Source organism: Fonsecaea multimorphosa, assembly GCF_000836435.1.
Source record: "Fonsecaea multimorphosa CBS 102226 unplaced genomic scaffold supercont1.3, whole genome shotgun sequence".
Classification (NCBI taxonomy): domain Eukaryota; kingdom Fungi; phylum Ascomycota; class Eurotiomycetes; order Chaetothyriales; family Herpotrichiellaceae; genus Fonsecaea; species Fonsecaea multimorphosa.
Genome location: NW_015971637.1, coordinates 881,424 through 901,263, shown reverse-complemented (window position 1 = coordinate 901,263; position 19,840 = coordinate 881,424). Strand labels below are relative to the sequence as shown.

General features: G+C 52.5%; 6 protein-coding genes across 6 annotated transcripts; 2 read left to right on the top strand and 4 right to left on the bottom strand.

The window, feature by feature from the left end:
• Window positions 1-1,320: 1,320 nt before the first annotated feature.
• On the top strand, window positions 1,321-3,527 carry Z520_02111 (uncharacterized protein; the record flags this gene model as incomplete). The annotated part of the gene is made up of 5 exons (XM_016772625.1): window positions 1,321-1,411; window positions 1,467-1,713; window positions 1,760-2,683; window positions 2,731-3,032; window positions 3,094-3,527. 5 exons carry the CDS (start codon window positions 1,321-1,323, stop codon window positions 3,525-3,527), a joined length of 1,998 nt encoding a protein of 665 aa, XP_016636095.1.
• Window positions 3,528-3,613: 86 nt separating this feature from the next.
• On the bottom strand, window positions 3,614-5,092 carry Z520_02110 (uncharacterized protein; the record flags this gene model as incomplete). Its single annotated transcript, XM_016772624.1, has 1 exon — window positions 3,614-5,092. The coding sequence occupies one exon, from the start codon at window positions 5,090-5,092 to the stop codon at window positions 3,614-3,616; it is 1,479 nt and encodes a 492-aa protein (XP_016636094.1).
• Window positions 5,093-9,568: 4,476 nt separating this feature from the next.
• On the bottom strand, window positions 9,569-10,638 carry Z520_02109 (uncharacterized protein; the record flags this gene model as incomplete). Its single annotated transcript, XM_016772623.1, has 2 exons — window positions 9,569-10,086; window positions 10,245-10,638. 2 exons carry the CDS (start codon window positions 10,636-10,638, stop codon window positions 9,569-9,571), a joined length of 912 nt encoding a protein of 303 aa, XP_016636093.1.
• An 841-nt stretch (window positions 10,639-11,479) lies between these two features.
• Z520_02108 (uncharacterized protein) lies at window positions 11,480-14,850 on the bottom strand (the record flags this gene model as incomplete). Its single annotated transcript, XM_016772622.1, has 2 exons — window positions 11,480-14,645; window positions 14,693-14,850. The coding sequence occupies 2 exons, from the start codon at window positions 14,848-14,850 to the stop codon at window positions 11,480-11,482; spliced, it is 3,324 nt and encodes a 1,107-aa protein (XP_016636092.1).
• A 494-nt stretch (window positions 14,851-15,344) lies between these two features.
• Window positions 15,345-16,157, bottom strand: Z520_02107 (uncharacterized protein; the record flags this gene model as incomplete). Its single annotated transcript, XM_016772621.1, has 1 exon — window positions 15,345-16,157. The coding sequence occupies one exon, from the start codon at window positions 16,155-16,157 to the stop codon at window positions 15,345-15,347; it is 813 nt and encodes a 270-aa protein (XP_016636091.1).
• Window positions 16,158-16,797: 640 nt separating this feature from the next.
• Window positions 16,798-19,035, top strand: Z520_02106 (uncharacterized protein; the record flags this gene model as incomplete). The annotated part of the gene is made up of 1 exon (XM_016772620.1): window positions 16,798-19,035. The coding sequence occupies one exon, from the start codon at window positions 16,798-16,800 to the stop codon at window positions 19,033-19,035; it is 2,238 nt and encodes a 745-aa protein (XP_016636090.1).
• Window positions 19,036-19,840: the final 805 nt, after the last annotated feature.

Sequence of the window (19,840 nt, the reverse complement as noted above, 5' to 3'; positions counted from 1 at the left end):
GCGAGTACTCGTCGACGCCAGCATCATCTTTGCGAGAGAACGCGCAACCCGACCAGGGACGAATCTTGTAACTGTTGTCATGTAATTTCTGCCCGTTGGTTGGTGCTGCCCCGAGTGCCTGCATCATGCCAGCCAACTCCCTGGTTGCCATCTCTAATCACGCCTAAATTGATATTATTAGCCGCTAAAGCACTTTGGTCTGTGCCGGGATCCCTCCTCGTGGAGTCGTGGGACCGTGAGACGGGGCTACTTCATCCATTCTCAGGCGTTTTACTCCCTTGGGTTGAGATATACCCCGTACAAGGTATTCATGAACGTGCCTCCTGCGAGGCTGAGATTCACTGTCACCATTCCCACTCACAATCTGACCTCACGGTAGATAGTGGATACGGTATTTGTGTCCCAGAAACAAAATTCTGGGCAGTCCCACAGGAAGACGAAAACGCCTCATCGGTGACAAACGTACTACGAGACGGGAGCAGTGCCTGTCACCCACCTGTGCATATCACCCCTGATTGGGGTGCATCTACGGAGTATACGTCCCGCAAATCTCAGTATGGCACATGGTAGCCTCCTTCTCATTCTGCCCGCAGCGTATTATTATTGAAAGGCGAGGAGTCGGCTTGTGGTGGTAAGCAGAGTAAGTACCAAACGCAATGGTACCGGGCATACATAGTATGCCTCACTAGCCCCTGCATCCACAATAACCCAAGCCACGACGTTAAACGTCCCACGAATTCGGCATGGCATGCATCTAGCTTGCGCCCAAGCCACCTCCTAATTGCACCTTCTCTACGAAGTACTCTACAGCTCGTGCCTTCGTCTCGTATTTTCCGACAGCAGCTGCTAATCCATGCGACAGCCGCATCAAACTCGAAGTCAAATCCTCTTTATATAACGATCGCTGTTATTACAGCGAAAAGAAACAATGGTCCAAAACGACGGGGCTTCTGTCCCGCATGCCTCTGAATGGCTTCCGACTGTGAACCGCGCATGTCGGCGCTGCAACAGGTGGGCTGATGTCTATATGGCTGTCTTGATTCATCCACTGACTACTACCACAGGAAAAAGACGAAATGTAAGTTGTATCAACAGTCTCAACCAAGTCCTTGGGCCCAAAGTTGACTTCCGGACCACAAGGTGACATGAAACGACCAGCATGTGGACTCTGTCAAAGAGTAGGCGCGCAATGCTCCTTTCCTATCCGACAGAAGCCGTCGAAGCCTCCGACTAGTTCCAGAAGGGTGGTAAGCACAGGGAAAGCTCTGGACCCGGCGTCAAGAATGCGCCATTCAGACGGTGAGCTGTTGCGTTTCTGCCATGTCAATGCAGCCTGACGTTCTTGTTGCCCGACGACTTCAGTGCTTTGACCTCGAAACCACCCATGCACCAACCGAATATCATTCAATAGGTGCGTGCATGGCCCTTTCGCAAAGTTTGGATTGTGCGTTTGCTTAATGCTTCAGGTCGACGATCGTTGGAGGAGACAAACACACTGCATGTTGAAACCCAGAGGCATCCTTCGTCCCGTCAAGATCGCCTGGAGCGGAACCCTACGCAACCCACCTCTCACACGCTACATGAAGTTGCCTCGGACAGCGTGATCGAGGGAAGAGCATTGCCTTCTCCCAAGACAAACACAAGCGTTCAGAATCCTTCTGGCAGCCCTGAAAACGGTGGCTGGGACCTTGATCCTGGTTTAGGTGCTCAACTGTAAGTTTGCTTCGATTATTCGTCGGGTTTCATCTTACATTTGAAGGGTCGAGCTCTTCTTTGACAATGTTCAAAGCTGGTTGTCAATACTCCACCGGCCCAAATTTGCTGCAAGGTATATACGGCGCACAGGTGAAACTGCCGTATTGGTAAATCGGTCGATACTCCCCGATGACGAAGCCCTTCTGTTATATGGGATTTTCGCCTTGGGGGCAAGATTCTCAAAATCTCATCTCGAGGAAGTCCCTCCAGTTGACCGAGGCGAGAAGTATGCTAGGCATGCTAAAATGATTTGGAATTCGATCCGCAAGACACTTCAGGACCCTAGCATAGAGTACCTGCAAGGCTGTGTTGTGCTTGCAGCTTATTGTTTGACTGCAGGACAGACACGGCTGGGCTCTATCTTGAACAAACATTGTGTCAGCCACGTCTCCTCTCTATCACTGGATGAAATCGATAGAGAGCTCATGAACGAGGACGGCACCCTCAACAATGCACGTTTTGAAGCGAGTGTGGTTTCCTGGGTCAGAAAAGAGGAGCTTCGGAGGCTGTGGTGGTCAATGTGGGAACTCGATATCTATTGTGCCACCCTTTCGCGTCAGCCTTATGACATTGCAAAACAGATAAAAGTGCTTCTCCCTGCTCCAGACCGAGCCTGGTTCTGTGGTGTTCCGACGAGGTCGGCTTTCATCAACAACCACCCTGAGCGTGTGTGGACGAGCTTGCAAGGATCCTCCAATCAATCGTCCCGAGCCTGGTTCCTCCTGGCGAATTACCTCAAGTCGTACATATTTTTTTCCAGCCATCAACTTCCTGGGTCCCTTACCAGCACGAGATCCGGCCTCAAGACAGCCCTTTGCAATTTTAAGCTCTCTCTACCGGCAGAATTCCAATTACGATCGCTATTCATCAGCAATCAGAATTATGAAGAGGCTAATTGGGTCGTCTCTACGCACTTGATCATTATAGTGTAAGCTCCGCGGCATGAGTCTGCAGCATCGAACTTACATGATGCAGGTGCGAATCTCTACTGCGGGACTCGAGACGGCCTCCAAATGAGTGGAACGATGCCGAGTGTCCAGACTCAACTCAAGATACATTGCACTTCGCAAAGCGGATCGCATCTTATCTTGTCGATGTTGGCCAAGTATGGCCGTCAGAATACATACCATTGAGTCATCCTATTCTGTGCTGCTCCGTCATTTCACTGGCCAGTATGGATATCCAGCAGTGCGAGTGCATCACTCGTGCCCTGGAGATGACTGGGCTAATCCTCGCCCATTACGCGAAGTATTGGAAAATTGGATCGAAAATGCTTCGTAAGTTCTCGTGCCACATGCTATGCAGACCAAATGCTCCTGGACAGGCTAACAAGAAAAGGGCTTCTGAATGCTGTCCGAGAAGCGCTTGTAACACACGCTTCACCTCAAATCTTAGAGGAAAAGCAGACTTTAATGGAAATATACTCGGGTCTTCTGCCCACAACATTAAGACGAGAGAGCTTGGTCGAGACATCTGCACGACGCCCGGGCGGTGTCCGCAGCAGCCCTAGGCAGTCCACGCATGCAATGGAAATACGGTTGCATAATGATAATGCACAGTGGCGCCTCGAGGTCAGGTCCAGATTGGGAGACGTCATGCTCGAAACTGGATCCGACCAGGGAGACGTCATCCTCGAAGTCGCATCCAATGTCGTGCACGAGCAAGTGCAGCTTGATGTGGTCAACGGAAACGGAAACATCCTCATAAGTCGCCGAGAAAGAGTTCATTCAGAAGCAGATTTTGGACTAGGGAACCGCATCTCATTGTATTGATGGATCTTGAGGCCACAATGAGTCACGCCCTGGATATCTAGCCACCTGCCAACCCGACTTGGACAAAGAGACAAATCCAGAGTCCCTTACCTTGCTCCAAAAGCTGGACTCCCAGCATTTGCTGCAACCGCCACCGTCTTTGAGATCAGAAATTCCTCCACTGCAAACCTGCTGTTGTTTCTGCCCCAGCCACTACCTTTCGTCCCGCCTAGAGGCACCGACGCCTCGTCATAGAGCGTCATGTTGTTCAGGGTAACCAGCCCGACCTCCAACTCTTTGGCTAAGCGAAGACCTTTCAGGACATCACGCGTGTGGATGGCTCCCGTGAGGCCATATGAACTGTCGTTCGCTATTCTGATTGCGTCGTCTTCATCTGCGGCAATAAAGACTGTTGCTGACGGGCCAAAGGTTTCGAGATCATAGATGGGATTTCCAGGCTTAACATCGGTGAGGATCGTGGGCTCGAGCGCAGCGCCACTGTCACCTCGCCACTTGTTGTCACCGATCAAATACGTCGCTCCCTGGTCTGTGGCGTCCGACAGCAGTTTGTGGGCCTTTTGCGCCATTGCCTTCGTCACAGCAAACCCGGCGTTGCCTTGGAAGCGTGCAACCGCATCGCGCAGATGACCGATGAACTCGTCTGCCACACCTTGAACAACAATGATTCGTTCGGTCGACATACAGATTTGTCCGTGATGCATAGTTGCGCCTTGAGCGCAAAGGGCCGCGGCGTTTTCCAGATCGGCATCCTTGAGAACGATAGCGGGAGCCTTCCCGCCAAGTTCCATCAAGACCGGCTTGAGGTATTTCGACGCCAGCTGGCCAATAATTCGTCCTACAGCTGCGCTGCCAATGAACTCGACCTTGCGTATGGCCGGGTGTGCAATGATGGTCTCGGTGATGCGGCTGGCGTCCTCACGGTTGGCCTGGATTTGGTTGATACAGCCGTCTGGGAGGCCGGCGGCCAGAAATGCTTCGACTACGCCGTGGTGAACTCGTGGGCTTAGCTCTGATGCTTTGAAGACGACGGTGCAACCAGCGGCAAGGGGAGCCGCGAGCGCCCTCGCAGACAGAATGATGCTACCGTTCCAGGGGGCGATGCTCAGAACAGGGCCTATGGCTTGCTTGTAGACGAGGCAGAAAGTTTCTGCAGTCTCAGGTGGAGGCATCTCGCCCGTACATGCGATGGTGATATTCGCGGCTATTTCTCTGATGGCCCTGGCGGCGAGAATGACGTTGAACTTTGCCCAGGCCTCTGGGCAGGATGTCTCTTCGATCTGGTAGCGCGCAAGCTCGTCCACACGGCTTTCGAGGATATCTGCAACCTTCAAGAGTAAGGCCCGGCGTTCTTGGTGCGGCACTCGCTTGAACGTCTTGAATGATTCCGCGGCCGCCTCGACCGCAGCTGTGGCATTGTCAATGGAGGCTGCCTGGGCGTAGTGGACTAGCTTGCCCTGGGCGGAAGAGTGGACCTCGATCAGGCGATTGGCGTCGAGTGGGATAGGTTTCCCATTGACCCAGCACGGAACAACTTCCAAACCATTGTGCTCTTGAGTGACTGGCATGTTGGCCTTCAAGTTCGACACTATCCGATGACCCTTTATGTCTTGTGAAATGTAACTTGGATGTTGAACAGGCAAAACCTGGTTAACTGCAAAGGAGCACTCCACTACCTATATCATTGAAAGACATTTCCATCTTCTCATTGAGCTGGAGGGTTCGCAATACATATACTGCCATATGTTGCACTTCGACACAGAATACAATGCAGTATCAGTTGCCGTCCCCACCAGCAAACAAGGCTGTCGGGGATATCATAGTTGATCTATCCTAAGACCGAGATTCCCGGATAACGACCATTCTCGAAGAGCACAAGCTCGAGAGACACCCCACCAAACTGCCATGACGATGTGCGGGGTCGAGCGAGGTCTTTGTGACTGAGTGCGTGGTATCGTGGTCCTTGTGGGACCGCAGTCGCCATTCCGCTCCGTATAAGGATGAAATAACGACGGACGTTCGGTGATATATATCCACTGCAATTCATCCGAGAGACAACGCTCATCCGGAGGCTTCACACTACAGTGTAGGATGCAGCATCGTTCCTGGCCCCGAGGAACACTGTCAACCATTGTACGTCATAGTCTACGGTTCACGGACTGGAATGACCATACGCAAGGATACCCAGGTACATTGGTAGCAAGGCTGACTAGCCCTGAGACTGAAATCCAGCTTAGTTACCGTCATTTGAAATTTCCCGCTATTTCTTGGGAGATTCCAGCCGTCACTTACTCAGTCTGACAAAAATATACTGAAGCCTTGTACACCCCTGTTCCTAGTTTCCTCAATAGTTGCTCGGCTTGGGCACCAATGCAGCTTCCACAGATGATTGGCCATTGAGTGGCCTCTGAAGCAAGTGACTCTTGAGGTAACAGAGAGTCTGCGAGAGGGATTGCTTCCGCCGTGACTTCCGCACTTGGCCGACATCGTTCTCCTCTGTTGCGGCTTAAAAGGCGGGTGGGCGCGTTCCTTCCACACCAAGTAGTATTTATCGAGCAGTCGCCCATGATATCTCTGCCCAGAACATGACCATCTGAGGTGCGAACCACGCTGGTCAACTTGCAGGATTGTTTGCAGCATTGGCGTCCAAGTCTCCATGAGCCAGGTTCTTCTGCTCCAGCCGCGAATAGCCGCACCATTCCGATGGGTTGCCTGGTATCCAGGACGACCCGTCCCGCGTGAAGAACCTGAATGTGACTTATGACTTATTCCAGTAATCTCCGCAGGCTTTTCTCAGGATATACACTAGCAAGAGCGGACATCATACGTACCTTCTGTTCCAGCACTGCAATAGAGAAGCCTGATGCATGGCGCCGACCACAGCGGCCGACTTCCTACGTGAATGACTCCCTTCTCCATGAGGCTCTGTTCTCTGCTTAGTTCAACACAGTTGTTCATCTTTATAGATATCCCCTATTCCACTCATCCGATTGGGTGCATCGTTTGATCTTACTGGTTGCAGGTCCTTTCGTCTTCATCGCACCGCTCTTTGGCTTCTTCCCCACCCATGCACGAGCAAACTACAAGACCTGATCAGAACGACGACCACACTCAACACTGAACATACCTCTATCCTCCAGTGGGTTTCAGTGCCGGCTAGGTGCTAGCTCGCATTCCCGAGGACGCAGTTACCTGTTCTCCTCGCATCTCTGCCGGGGCAGCCTGTATAAGTTTTGATTTCTATGCCTACACAGGTGGAGCGGCCAAGACCTCGTCTCTTCCAAGGACTCTTGCTTTGCCCAGCACCTACAATGGTAAGAAAGGAGTGTGGACGTTGTATGTCATTGAAAAACAGAAGACAAGTCCTCGTCAAACCCTTTCACGTATCCTTGCCAACACCGCTACTCGGCCGTCATACCATCTTACAAGTTTGAGGTTGGGAGGAATACGCTTCCAACATGTCTGCCCACTGCGTCCATCTTGCTCTGGAGGAGCGCGCACGTCGCAGCGACCAAATTGATCTTGGAAAGAAGCATCTAATGACCAAATCTGCTTGAAGACAGAGCCAGCTGATCGGCATTCACCATAGTATGCCATCTCGCGGCTGACCTTCACGACGAGCCTACGTCAATCTCCCTACTCCATGAGAGTCTAGCCATTGCGGTCGTACAGATATCGTCCGTTGGACTAGGTAAGAATTGTCATGCTGGTATTTGCATTGACCATGCAGCTAGCAACCAGCTGGACAGACTTCATGATAAAACAACCTATTATCGAGGCGATCGCCTCCCTCTGTATCTGCCGATATGGCCACCGATGGAAGCTGCTACCCGCCCTTTCTCGTAAGCCTGGATACACTTCGGCTTCATCCCTGTCTCTCATACCCCTCGAGGGCCGCTTGGCGTCAAGAATGGGAGGGGCATATAAGGGGCGTTTCCGCCCTCCACTGTGTCCAACGTCCAATGTCCAACCTGCTGCAACCCGGAGGTCATACATCAGATTGCCTGCATCCTATGATCGGTCTACAACAGACGCCACCTCTCCCGATCTCGGACTACACAGACCTCCTCCGCATACAATGGGAACGTACGTCGTGAAGCGGTGAGCCTCAGCAGTGCATTAGCATTCAGCAGCTTTTCCGCTACTATCAGATCACCATCCAAGCGCTTTCCCATGTACACAAGATTACAGAGCGATACATACCCCGAAATTCTTTGTATTTCTCTGTTTGTTGGTCGATATGGCTTGGGTAGGTCAGGTCGCATTCTTGCGAGCTCATGGTACGTGTAACGGCTTTTTCAGCCACCCTGCCACCTCTTTTACTGTTGTTTCGACAAATATGCGATCGAATTATCGCAGTTCACAATCTCAGCAGAGAATCAACAACAAGCTTCAATTCATCTCCCAATCTGGATTTTGGACCGAAAAGGCCACCTTCTGTATGCTGAGAGCCCTTTTCCCCGCGAGCTCATCCTTGCCCCAGTGACGTTGCGAGTTGTGCGATGGTGAATCCCTTGGGCCAAAAGCCCCAAACACCAGGATTTCGCCATGGTCAGGGGACTCTGTTCTTCGACGAACACGCTGATTGGTCTTCTGAGTATTTTACACCGAGATTGTACGTGGGCAATTTTCTTCGTTTGCGAGACACCACCCTTCTCCTTCCTTCCCTCGTTCATGCAATAGTGTCCGCAACCATGCAAGGAATACCAATTTGAGCTTCTACGCACCTCTCCCAGCCGCAAAAATAACGGAGCACATGGAGATACCAGCGGACGACACAGCACAGTGGACATCGACAGCAACGATGAACTTCAGTGGCTTCTGTTACCTGAACGGTGGGAAAATACCGATGACCGGGGCATCTCCGGTGGAATCCACTCCCGGGAAGTTGGCATCGAGCCCTTGGAAGTATTCGGCTCGAATTTGAAAATCTCTCCAGCCGAAGTTCGCTTTACGACGTTGTCTATCGAATCGCTTGTACAACTTTTACTCTGGACGGACAGAGCTGAAAGAGCTAAGTCACTCAGGGTGGGGGCTATCTCGATTTTCTCAGCTCTATTTAAGGCAATGCGCAGTCGTTTTCGGTCCGTTACGGTCTGATGAAGTGCTCGAAATACCACCGGCTTTCGCAGTCCAGAATGGCGTGCCAATTAGCACCGGAAGGAAGCTGTTCCTCGGCATAAGCGACAACGACGACGAAATCACCTGTCAACAACCCTCTGCACTACACCGCCTCGTGAGACGACAAGCCTCGAATTTGTGATCTCGGAACCGCAGAGGAGCTCCATACCCCATTGACTTGAGGATTGGAAGCTTTATTCTTGGTCGGAAAGCTCCCCGATCCTGCTTCCATTACCGGCCTTCCCGTTGTACTCCCTTTTCCTTTGACAGCAAGATTCCATCGTGTGTGACAACCAGATGTGTCTACATGCATTAGCTGCGGCTTGCTAATCCCAGTCCTAGATGCCCTCCCTCGAAAGGAAAGAAGAAAGTGACGGTCTTTGTGTGGACCTGCGTGTGTTCCCGAAACATCCCGCAGCATCTTGGTTACTATCTAACGGCGGAGCTTTGATAGCATCGGTGCGGTCACAATCCTATCTCAATCAAGACAAGCGCCTGTCCCAAATGTCAGCACAGTCGTTGTCAGAACTGCAGCACAGAGAAAGTTACGAAGTGAGGCGCCCCCGAGGATATCGGTCTCTTAGCAAGCGCAGAGGGCGCTGCGATCCACCCTTACGTTGCGACTGTTTCTCGGGCCATTGCAGTGGCGCTCCAGGGTCCGGGTCCAGTGAGTCACCCTGGATGCGGTCTGATGGGAACGGTCTGCAGGAGAACGGTCGGCAGGAGGACTGTCTGCAGGGGAAATCGGTTGGGATAGGAAGGCGACGTGCAAAATCTCGGCGCGGGCTAAATCGTGAGGTTACACAGATGCAATGTGGATATTCCGGAATCCACCTCCTAAGCACCATCATGCAGGAACGAAAGTGTCAGACCGGGTTAGCTCGAGCGTTTGACAACGAAACCAGAAAGCTCTTTTATGCATCTCACAGTCCCGTCTTCTCTTCATCTACCGGTTTTCCAGGCTTCCCACTACGCAGCCATGGCCGCTGAGACCAAAAGTCATCACGGATGATATCGACATGTTTCGTGACGACTTTTGCTTTCCTCCTTGCCTTGCGCATTTTGTCCACTTGTGTCTTGGACACGACGGGCCGTGTAATTGCAGGTGCTTCGTCTTCGTCTTCGTCTTCATCTTCGTGATCGTCCTGCCCTTGCTGCTCCTCGATTTCTCGGTTTCCCACCGCGTCCTCGCTCTCCTGCTTTTGCTGCCCTCCCTTCCCCTTCCCCCAGCCTCCTTCCAACATATACTCCCTAAACACGACACTCCCCTTCCTGAACATTTCCGGCTCGTTGTTGTAGTTGATGCCGAAGCGCGACCACAGGATCTCGTTCTTGTCGCTGGCCACGGTGCCTTTCAGAAACTCCTCGGCGGCCGTGTGTGTCATACCGCCTCTCTGCACCAGCGCCCAGAACGTCGTGTTGTAGAGGTTGTTGATATGGCCTGCATATATATATGCGTACTCAGTCCCTCGACCCTTTCGGTGCATACTTGTAGATCATTGGAGGATAAAATTCCAGACCGGGGAACCAGTCACCCGGAAACTGGGACAGATACGTGAAAAGGCGGGAAGGGGGGAAGTTGGTCTCGTAGGTACTTACAGTCCACCTGCCTCCAGCTGAGGTAGTCGCGCAAATTGGCCCAGGAAGGGTAGCAGACGGCCCTGCCATCAAAGGTCGGCAGCATGGTCAAGCTCAGCTTCGGAGCAGCATCCTCCTGCTCCCTTCCCTCGTTCTTCTCTCCCTGACCTTCATCATCATCACCGCCACCCTCCCGCCCATCCCCATCATGTCCATCATCACTTCTAAAAACCCGATCCCACGCCAACACATACGCAGCCGTGAACGCGCTGACGACAGTCGAGACGAGCTTGTCCCGCCTGCGCTCGAACAGGGCCGTGCTGCGGTGGAACACGAAGCTGAACTCGTCCGAGCAGCCGTACGCGACCACGACGTCCGGGATGGACGTGACGACGTGCGTCGCCGCGCAGTTCATGACGCGCAGCGCGCGGATGTCGTTGGGTTTGCGGAAGGAGTAGTGCGTCGACAATCTACAGACAATTTTCATTAGACTGATATCCTCGGTCGCGCGGAGAAAAAAAAAAGGAATGAAAGAAGAACAGAACGAAACCAAATAGGATGGAGGACGTGTTGCGATATAGAACCACCCCAGCCTACTAGTCTTCCCCCCGTCCTCCCAGTCTTTGACATTTCATCTCTTCTTTTTGTTTTTTCCTTCTTCTCCTGGCCCCATATCCCGACAAAAAAATAAAAATAAAAGGGCCCTCAAAACAACGGAAACATCGCGAGAGGGAAAAAAGCCAAGACGCGCACAAAACGTACTTATGAAACCCCCGCCCGTCGACTCTCACCACGATCCACGTGTTGGGCAACAGCACCTCGTCGCGCTCGAAGCTGCGCACATATTCATACCTGCAGGGGTGTCGCGCACGAACGGCAGTATCAGCAGACAAACATCTCCGTAGCAAGTCAAGCAGGCAAGCAAGCAAAGCAACCACACGTGCATCGATCAGGGATAGGCAAGTTGGGGGGACAGGGACACACTTGGAATTGGCCATCGCCGAATACACATGACACGCGCCACAGGTTCAGCAAAAGTCCAACATCGTCCGGCTTGGTCAAGGTTACAATACAAGAATGGATTTTGGAGGGAGAATTTACGAAACCCAAAGCAGGAAGAAGTACGATCCATAATAAATGGTGGAGTGAGTGAGACGTGTTTAAAAGACGATCTCGTGCAAAATGAGTCACTAACTGTCTGAACGAGCTGGCTTGACCAACTTCTGCTATAACCCATGCAATGGCCCTCTCTCAAACTATTCGTCCTCTTCTCTCTCCTCCCCGACCTCCCCAGCCTCACTTGTCCTCTCGCTGCTCTCGCTGATCTCGCTGGCTGTCAGGTCCTCCTTCAGTCCTTTTTTGTTCTTGCGCATAAAATTCCAGTTGCTCAGGCTCGTTCTGCTCGTCTTCTTATCTTCCGCGCTCGGCGTCGTCGACGTGCTTTCCAAACTCCTCCCAAGGTGTTCGGTGGACCCCTGTTCCTCTTCATTCTCTCCCGTCGGAGCAGATGCTTCCTTTCTAGAGAATAACCCGCCCTTGTCCTTCCAGCTCCCAAATTTATTGCTGCTAGCCTTGCGCGTGATTTTGGAGATAAAAGTTGGCTTGGCTGGAGTATTCTCAACAGACAACTGGGCGCTGGTCCCCGACTGTGTTCGGTCGAGCGTATCAGATTCGAGGGTGGAAACGGTCGCTGCGATGGAGTTGGTGTCCTTTGACTTGCGAGACTCTGGGGGCGAGGCAGTTTCCATGTCATTCACCTTCTCCTTCGACTCTTTCGCCTTGTTTTTGTCCTTGTCCTTGGACTTCTCACTCCGCCTGCTGAACAGTGTCGTGAATGACGGAGCAGCCGGGTTCAGTTTCGGAGTCGACGACTGTTGTGAAGACGCTGGTCGTGTGCCAATGGGTGCTTGTAGAGGACGTGTTGGTTTTCGATCTGGCTCGACAACTTCCTCGTCCCCATGCGGCAGGGAGAGATTGCTCGTCGATCCGTATACAATCGAAGGGCGCCGTGAATGGGAACGGGAGAATGAATGGAGTGAACCCCAGTCTGGAGCCAAAGGACTGTTCCGCAGCGCCGACTTGTCGTTCCAGGCCCTAAACTGGCTTTCCATCGACGGCCGTGGCATTTTGTCAAAAGAGTAAGTTGATGACGGCCTCGGAGAGGAGGTCTCCCCTCTAAGTCCTGGATCGAAGGATGCTGACCTCATGGCAAATGGGTCGTAGTTCGCTGAAGCTGCAGCCGACTTTCCAAACCCTCCTAATCCAAAGGCGCGCCTAGTCGCCGCAAAGCGGGAAACCGATGGCTCTTTTTCTTCCTGGGTGCCGTTGCTGTTTAAGAGAGTCGATCCTGGGAATGCCCAATTTCCGCCATAGCTTAGTCGTCTTTTGGTTTCTAGTCGCGGGTCAAAATCTTCTACGTTCCTGGGAAAGGACTGACTCTGACTTGGCTTGAGAGATCCAAGAGATGGTGGTTGATCGGCAAGAGTCTTTCCTCGCTGACGGTTGAGGCCGAACATGGATGACATAGACGTGTACTTGGGCTTTTTTGGTTGCTGAACCACCTCATCTTCTTCAGGCGGGTCATCTGACTTCTTGCCGGAATTTGACGACTTCTCATCGCCTTCGGCAGGTGCAGAGGTCTGCATGGGGCTCGAGAACGACCTGCCGGACGAGGAACCAACACTAGGCGTTTCGGTCCGGCCGCTATCGGCATGCAGTATGGGCGAACCTATCGAGGGGAAAGGCGTCGTTCCCGTCTCAGATTTGTCTCTTTGTTGCGGAATCTCTGCTTCGGGAAGGTCATCGGCTGACTCGTCGCCAAGTAGATCGGCTGGTAAGAGTGAGTCTGCCCGAGGGCTCATCGGGATGGAAGATATGGTGTCAGGATCGTCGTGGGTCGAGGCCGTCATCTCCACAGGCATTGCCAGTGTCATCCCGTTCTGCGGATTGAAATAGCTAGGGACAGTTGCCGTAGGGGAAGAAGTGGTAGCAGAGGCGTACTGTGCCAAAGCCGACGGGAAAGGCTCAGGTCCAGCAAATGGGCCTCGTGGCGAAGAGATACTGCTTCCCAGGGAGCCCGTTGGCCGCGCTCGTCGCATAGGTCTCACTCCTCGACGAACGGCGTCCATATCCAGCGGTGCAATGGGCGCGAATGCCATCGAATTCGCTCGCCTTGCCTCGAGCTGATTGATCTGCTCTCTGGTGTAGTTGACTTGCTGATTGGCTAATTGAAGGTCGTTCCACAGCCGAGTGTATGTTTGCTGCAGGCCTTCGTATCTCGCGCGCCATCTCATATCACGCTCCCGATCAAGACGATCAGCTTCTCTCGTTTCATCCGTCTCCTCGTCAGCGTTCTGCAGTTTGCGTTCCTCTTCCAAAGCTTTGATCTGCAGCGCTTTCTCCTTGTTGTCCTCCTCCAGCATGGCGACTTCTTTCTGTTCCTCTTCGATTTTCCTGCGTATTTCTCGGAGTTCAGACTGCGTTCGACGCTCAATCGCAGCTTTCTGCTTCTCAATACCAGCAATTTCCTCCTTCATGGCAGCCGTAGCTTCATTATACCTGGAAATGTCATCCTTCCTCTTCCTCCGCTGGATTTCCTTCTGCTGCAATAACCGTTCTTTCTTGGTCTTTTCGTTATGAGCGGTGCGACTGAGCGTCTCTGCCTTGTGGACTTGCTTGCGCAGGTCATTGCTTGCTTCATCCCGCTCTTTGAGACTCTGTTTCAATTCATCGCGGCGCGCTTCCAGCTCTTTCAAAGCGACCTCGAACTCCCTGTCTTCCTCTTGTATCTGAGCCTCAACAGCCTCAATGTCTTGTTGAACTTTTTGGAACCGTTGAGACAATTCCGCGAGATCATCGTCCATTTCTTCCTCCTCGGCTCTTGATCCCGCGTCTTGCCCCTGTGCATCGGTGCCATGACCACCCGGGGAAGGTCTACGGCCAGTTGTCCCCCTCCTTCCCATGGGCTGTCCTCCGCTCAGATCTCGGGCCATCGAGGGCGCAGCCAAAGGGGTGGAGATTGACGCAGTTCGCACCGAGACTCCTCTGACCGTAGGAACCGATTCGGGAGCTTCCTTCCCCTCTGGAAGATGAGGAGTGCGCACGTGGAACGGAGCGCTAGGAGTCTGAAAGGTGCCAGTACTGACGCAGAAGACGCGGATGGCATATTTGGTCCCAGGACGAAGACCAGATATGACTGCGCCCATCTCGCTCTTCCTGGTGGTCCCAACGATGACACCATTGAGCTCCACGTAGTGCTCTTGAATGGAGGAAGAGGGTTCCGCATGTTTCCAAGTCACATAAACCTCGGTCGAGGAGATTTCTTCGAGGATAAGGAGCGGAGCGGGGGGGATGTCAAGGCCGAGTTTCTCTACCAAAATCTCGTTGGGAGTCGTAAGCACCTGATACGCGCGCCATAGGAGCCTAGAGAGTCAGCGACGAGTGCGACAAAAGGCATTGGGAGGAGTTACCATGAGAAAGCCCAGATGACGGCGAGCAGCAAAAGTAGAGCCATGCGACCTTTGACGTTAATCTGAGGGGCAAGCAGTTGGTAGGCGTGAGCAGCCCAGTCTAATGGCTCTTGATGCCATCGAGAAGAGTCCATCCACAAGGTCGGGATGGCAGGCATGCGCTCGACATGTATGGGCAAGAGTTTGTCCTATGAATCACGGAAAGCCATGTATTAGGTTTGTGAAGTGAGTGGACGAGCGGAGAAGTCGGCGAAAGTCACAGCGAGAGCCACAGTAGGACTCAAAGCCCGCAAACCCTGGGGGCTAGATTTAGCCTTGGCACTTTGGCAAAAGAGATGGCAAACAACCATGATAGGTTCACCACCAATATCAAGAGAAAAGATCATGGGTAATTTGGCTGTCAAGATGTATTATGTTTCATTGGTATCAGTCCCGTCTTTTTGGGTATGGAGGATCATGCCCGGCTTCAGGGGAGGTACGAGTCTTACAAACACATACACACACACAGGTACAGAATTCGATTTTTCCAGCCCACCACCGACTATAGCCTCACCAACCAAGGGTATCACATTAGTCCAGAATACCGTTTCGTAGGCCATACTACACCGTTGATAATGCTAAGAACAGGATCTTCCCAAAAGTCCAAGTCGCCCTACGACAAATCCACATCCCCGTCTGCGTCCGCTTCCTTTTCACCCCCTCCATCGTCCGGACCAAACACATCCTCCATTGTGCCCAAACCCTCTTCGTCCTCGTCCCCTTCTCTTTCGTCCATCTGCATAAGATCATCTGGTTCAGGTCGCTCTTCTTCCTCGGCCTGATCAAGACTTTCCTCGCCTTCGCTGTCCCATTCATCCTTCAGGCCCCAGCCCACACCAGTTAGACAGTATTTTTCATGTGGAAGTCGGACGCCTCCTATCATGGGCCCGCTCTTGTCGTTGTCCCTCGTTTGAGCCTGCAGTGATATTCGATTCCTCTCGTCCGCCAATTGCTTTAGAAATTCTTTCGGCAGGCTTCCTTGGAACTGGTATCCCATTCTCGAGCCTATTGACATGCGCAGAGCAGCGAGGCTTATGTCGCCTTCTTCGCCTTTGTTCTGGTTTTGCTTCGCTCCCCGGCCTTTAGTCTGACCACCTCCGTCAGCTTGGTCGTAGGCTTCATTTTGAATATGTAAGGCGTCGCTCAACACGGAACTGGTGTAACGGTAGGCGAAGTCCATGAGTTGGAGGGGAACACGCTGCTGGTATGCTGCGATACCGTGAGACACGAGTAGCAGATGGATCAGTCGATGATCTCGCGGTCTATTCGAACTTCCATCGTCTGATAGTGAGGTCAAGGGTTGTGATAGGAGTGCTTCAACTTGCGGCTGTGCTGTTGCTTGGGAGGCTTGCGTGGTTTGAGGCGCCTGTGAAGAGGGTTCTGCAGGGGGTGTGAGAGGACCAGGAGGGTTTGCAGGCGAGCTCATGTTGGGCGTAGAGCCAGGGGACGAGGACAGGACAGGACAAGACAGGGGACGGTGGGCAATTATAGGCGACTGTTGGTTAAAATGATAGAACCATGATAAAAAGCAATCAAGCGTGTAAAGTCGACGCTGTCTCTGTGTTGGTTGTCTTCGGTTGTTCTGAATGCGCAAGCAAGATGCAGCCAGGTGAAGAGTGATATGGATCGCGAGTGAAATCTGGGGAAAATAGAGGTGTTCAGCAATATTCCCAAAGCGGACTAGTGGCTGTCCCGACAAAAATGCTGTCATGCATCATGCTGAATGACCCGATTCCCTCATTCCCTCATTCCCTCATCCTCTTCCCCATCCTTCATATGTCACCCCCATCCGACTTCTTCTCGCTCTTTCCGTAACTTCCTTTCCTTTTTTCTGCCTTGGTGTTTTCCTAGGAACCTTCTGCATAATACCCGGTTGAGCTTGTCGTCTACACCTTGTGATAACAGCATTTGCCTCTCTGGCGTTCTCGAGCATTCCCCATTTCCCGTTCCGAGCTTCCCCCCCATCAGGCTCCCAGCAATCATGTGCTGATTCCGGGGACTTCACATTTTCGTCAGATCACTCAACACCTCGACCAACCTCTCAAAGTTGCCAACCTCTGGTCACCATGCAGTACGTCCGAAGTCTAGGGAGCGGTGTCTCCAAGACATGGAATTCCATCAACCCGGCAACCTTGTCCGGGGCCATTGATGTTATTGTTATTGAGCAGCCTGACGGATCTCTGGCCTGTTCGCCTTTCCATGTGCGCTTTGGCAAGTTCTCTTTGCTGCGGCCTTCAGACAAAAAGGTCGAATTTAAAGTCAATGGAGTCACTCAGCCTTACGCCATGAAACTCGGGGATGGAGGAGAAGCCTTCTTTGTCTTCGAGACATCGAGTGATATCCCCGAAGGGTTACAGACGTCTCCTTTAATTTCTCCCGCCAGCAGTCCACCTATAAATGCTGAAGACAGACCTCCCTCCCCTGGTCTTTCGGAACCGACCTACCTGGATATTTCAGAGGCAGCAAAGGGTCGCAATACCCCTCCCATTTCAAGTTCAGCTCCTGTTCCTATAATAAGACGGGAGGGGACGAACATGAGCGAAGAAATGGACCTGGGTCAGATATACACTGATCCAACTGCAACCCCTCTATCCGATACGACCATTACCGCTCCTGCTTCACTGGGGCGAGCAGCATCGGAAGAAATCCTGCCCATCGCTACGCGAGAGCAATTGGATTTGGTTAGTGGAGCTTTTCGCAACAGCGGCATCCCTCCTTCGCCCCCTAAGTTTGGCCTGGATGGGGCTGCTACTCCAAAAGCTTCCGGTTCCGCAAGTCCTCCTGCTCTGAAACCGAAACAAGCATATGACCGAGCAATGACCCTCTCCAAGAAACTTTCTTCTTCCAATATCCGATCTCAAGTTACCGAGTCTGGAGACCTAATGCTTGACATGACGGGGTATAAGACAAGTGAGCCCGAAGCTCTGCGAGCAGAAGCCGTGGCCCGGAAAATCCTCTCGGAAGAACTGGAGGGGAACTACGATATTGGGTCTTTGATTGGGACTGACGAGCACGGGAACCTGTGGATATATAGCAGCGAGGAAGCTCGAGACGCGGCTGCTCGAAAATGGATGTCTCAGAACCCCGAGTCGAGTACTGCGCTTTCAGCGGACAACATCTCTGATCCTGGCTACCACAGCGACAGCGACCGTAGCGCCTCGCCGCAGCTTACAGCGAAAACGTCTGGCCATCAACGGGCACAGTCTGAAGAGATCCAACCGTCTCGCACGTCCGGAGAGCAAGCTCGAAATTTCGCAAAGACGCTCCGGCTGACGAGCGATCAACTGAAGTCACTTGACCTCAAACGGGGCGAAAATCAAATGTCATTCACCGTTAACCGCGCGACATGTATAGCTTACATGTTTTACTGGACCTGTGACGTCCCAATTGTCATATCGGATATTGATGGTACAATCACCAAATCGGATGCATTGGGCCATCTGCTCAACATGGTTGGGCGGGACTGGACGCATGTCGGTGTGGCCAAATTGTACTCGGACATCCATGCCAATGGCTACAACATCTTTTACTTGACAAGTCGCTCTGTTGGACAAGCCGACACAACCCGAACCTATCTCAACGGCATTACACAAGATGGCTGGAAACTGCCTCGCGGGCCGGTGATCATGAGCCCCGATCGTACGATTGCGGCATTGCGGCGAGAGATCTACTTGCGGAAACCGGAAGTGTTCAAAATGGCCTGTCTGAGAGATATCCTCAACTTGTTTCCTGGCAAGACAAACCCATTCTACGCCGGGTTCGGCAATCGTTTCACGGACGCGCTGAGTTACCGCAGCGTCAACATCCCTTCGACGCGGATCTTCACCATCAACACCAATGCAGAGGTGTCGCTCGATTTGTTGACGCTAAACAAATACCGCAGCAGCTATGTGTCGATGCGTGAGTTGGTTGACCACTTCTTCCCGCCTGTGTCGACGCTGGTGAGGGAGGGAGGAGAGGAATATACCGACTTTACATACTGGCGGGATACGCCGCAGGACCTGGAAGACTTCACGCCGACAGATTCAGAAGAGGAGGATGAAGAGGACGAAGATCTAGACGACGAGGAAGACGAAGCAGAGATCGCGTCCGACAATGGGCTGGGTGACAGCTTCATCTCGCGAGAGAGCATGGACGACTCTGCGCTGAGCGAGTCGATCCGAGAATCGATCGAAATGGACGACGCAGCTGAGATGCTCGAGGCTACAAGGATGGGCACAAGAGGTCGACCAAACGACCAGGACTTTACAGGTGATTATCTGGAAGACATTCCGCGGCGGGCGGCGAGACAAAACACAGTCTAGAGACTGGCATGGCACACGGGTGCATTCAGCGTTGGCGAAGAACGTGCATGGATTCAATTGAAGGTTATTGGCAAGCGAAAGGTTCATTTGTTGAACGGGGTATCCGCGACTGATTGGTGTCATTATCAAGGGTGCAACAGGACATTCTGGCAATTCTTCATGAACGACTCCTCCTCTGGCTGACGTTTGTTTCGGGAGACACCAGAGCACAACATAAGCCAGCAGGGACGGGATCGCAACACTCAGCAAGTAGAAGCATATCATGGCGTGAGGGACTCTCATGAGGTTTAAGGAGACGTCAGGTGATGCCACTGGAATCATAGCGGACTGTAAATATATGAATCTTACTGACTTCGGTGAGCTTGTGGTAGTAAACGGTCGAAGAGTTCGTGAGTGCCTGAAGAGAAGTGACTTCTCGTACGATGACATGATACGAAAGAACGAAGAGTACCTTAGGTATTTACAAAACCTCGAGGGTGAGAACCGCTCGGTCGGAAGTCAAGTTTTTGGGATAATACCTCGTAGCAGTTGTACCTAATCTGAGACGCCCGGTCCCTGACGCACCTCAAACGTAGATGCGGGAAATTACCCAGGGGGCTCAGCGGTCTTGTTCCTGATGCGAATCCTGATACACGCCGCCTACGAGCATTACCTGGTAGCTCGCTAGGTAGGGGTCTTCCCGGCCCCCTTATTTATTTCCCTCGAGCGTGGCGCACGTTGTAATTGTTGCCAATCTCACTGGTATTAAGAAGGGGGGAGAACAAAAAGGAAAACGGGACTGCGTGAACGGTTAGAGCCGCTGTAC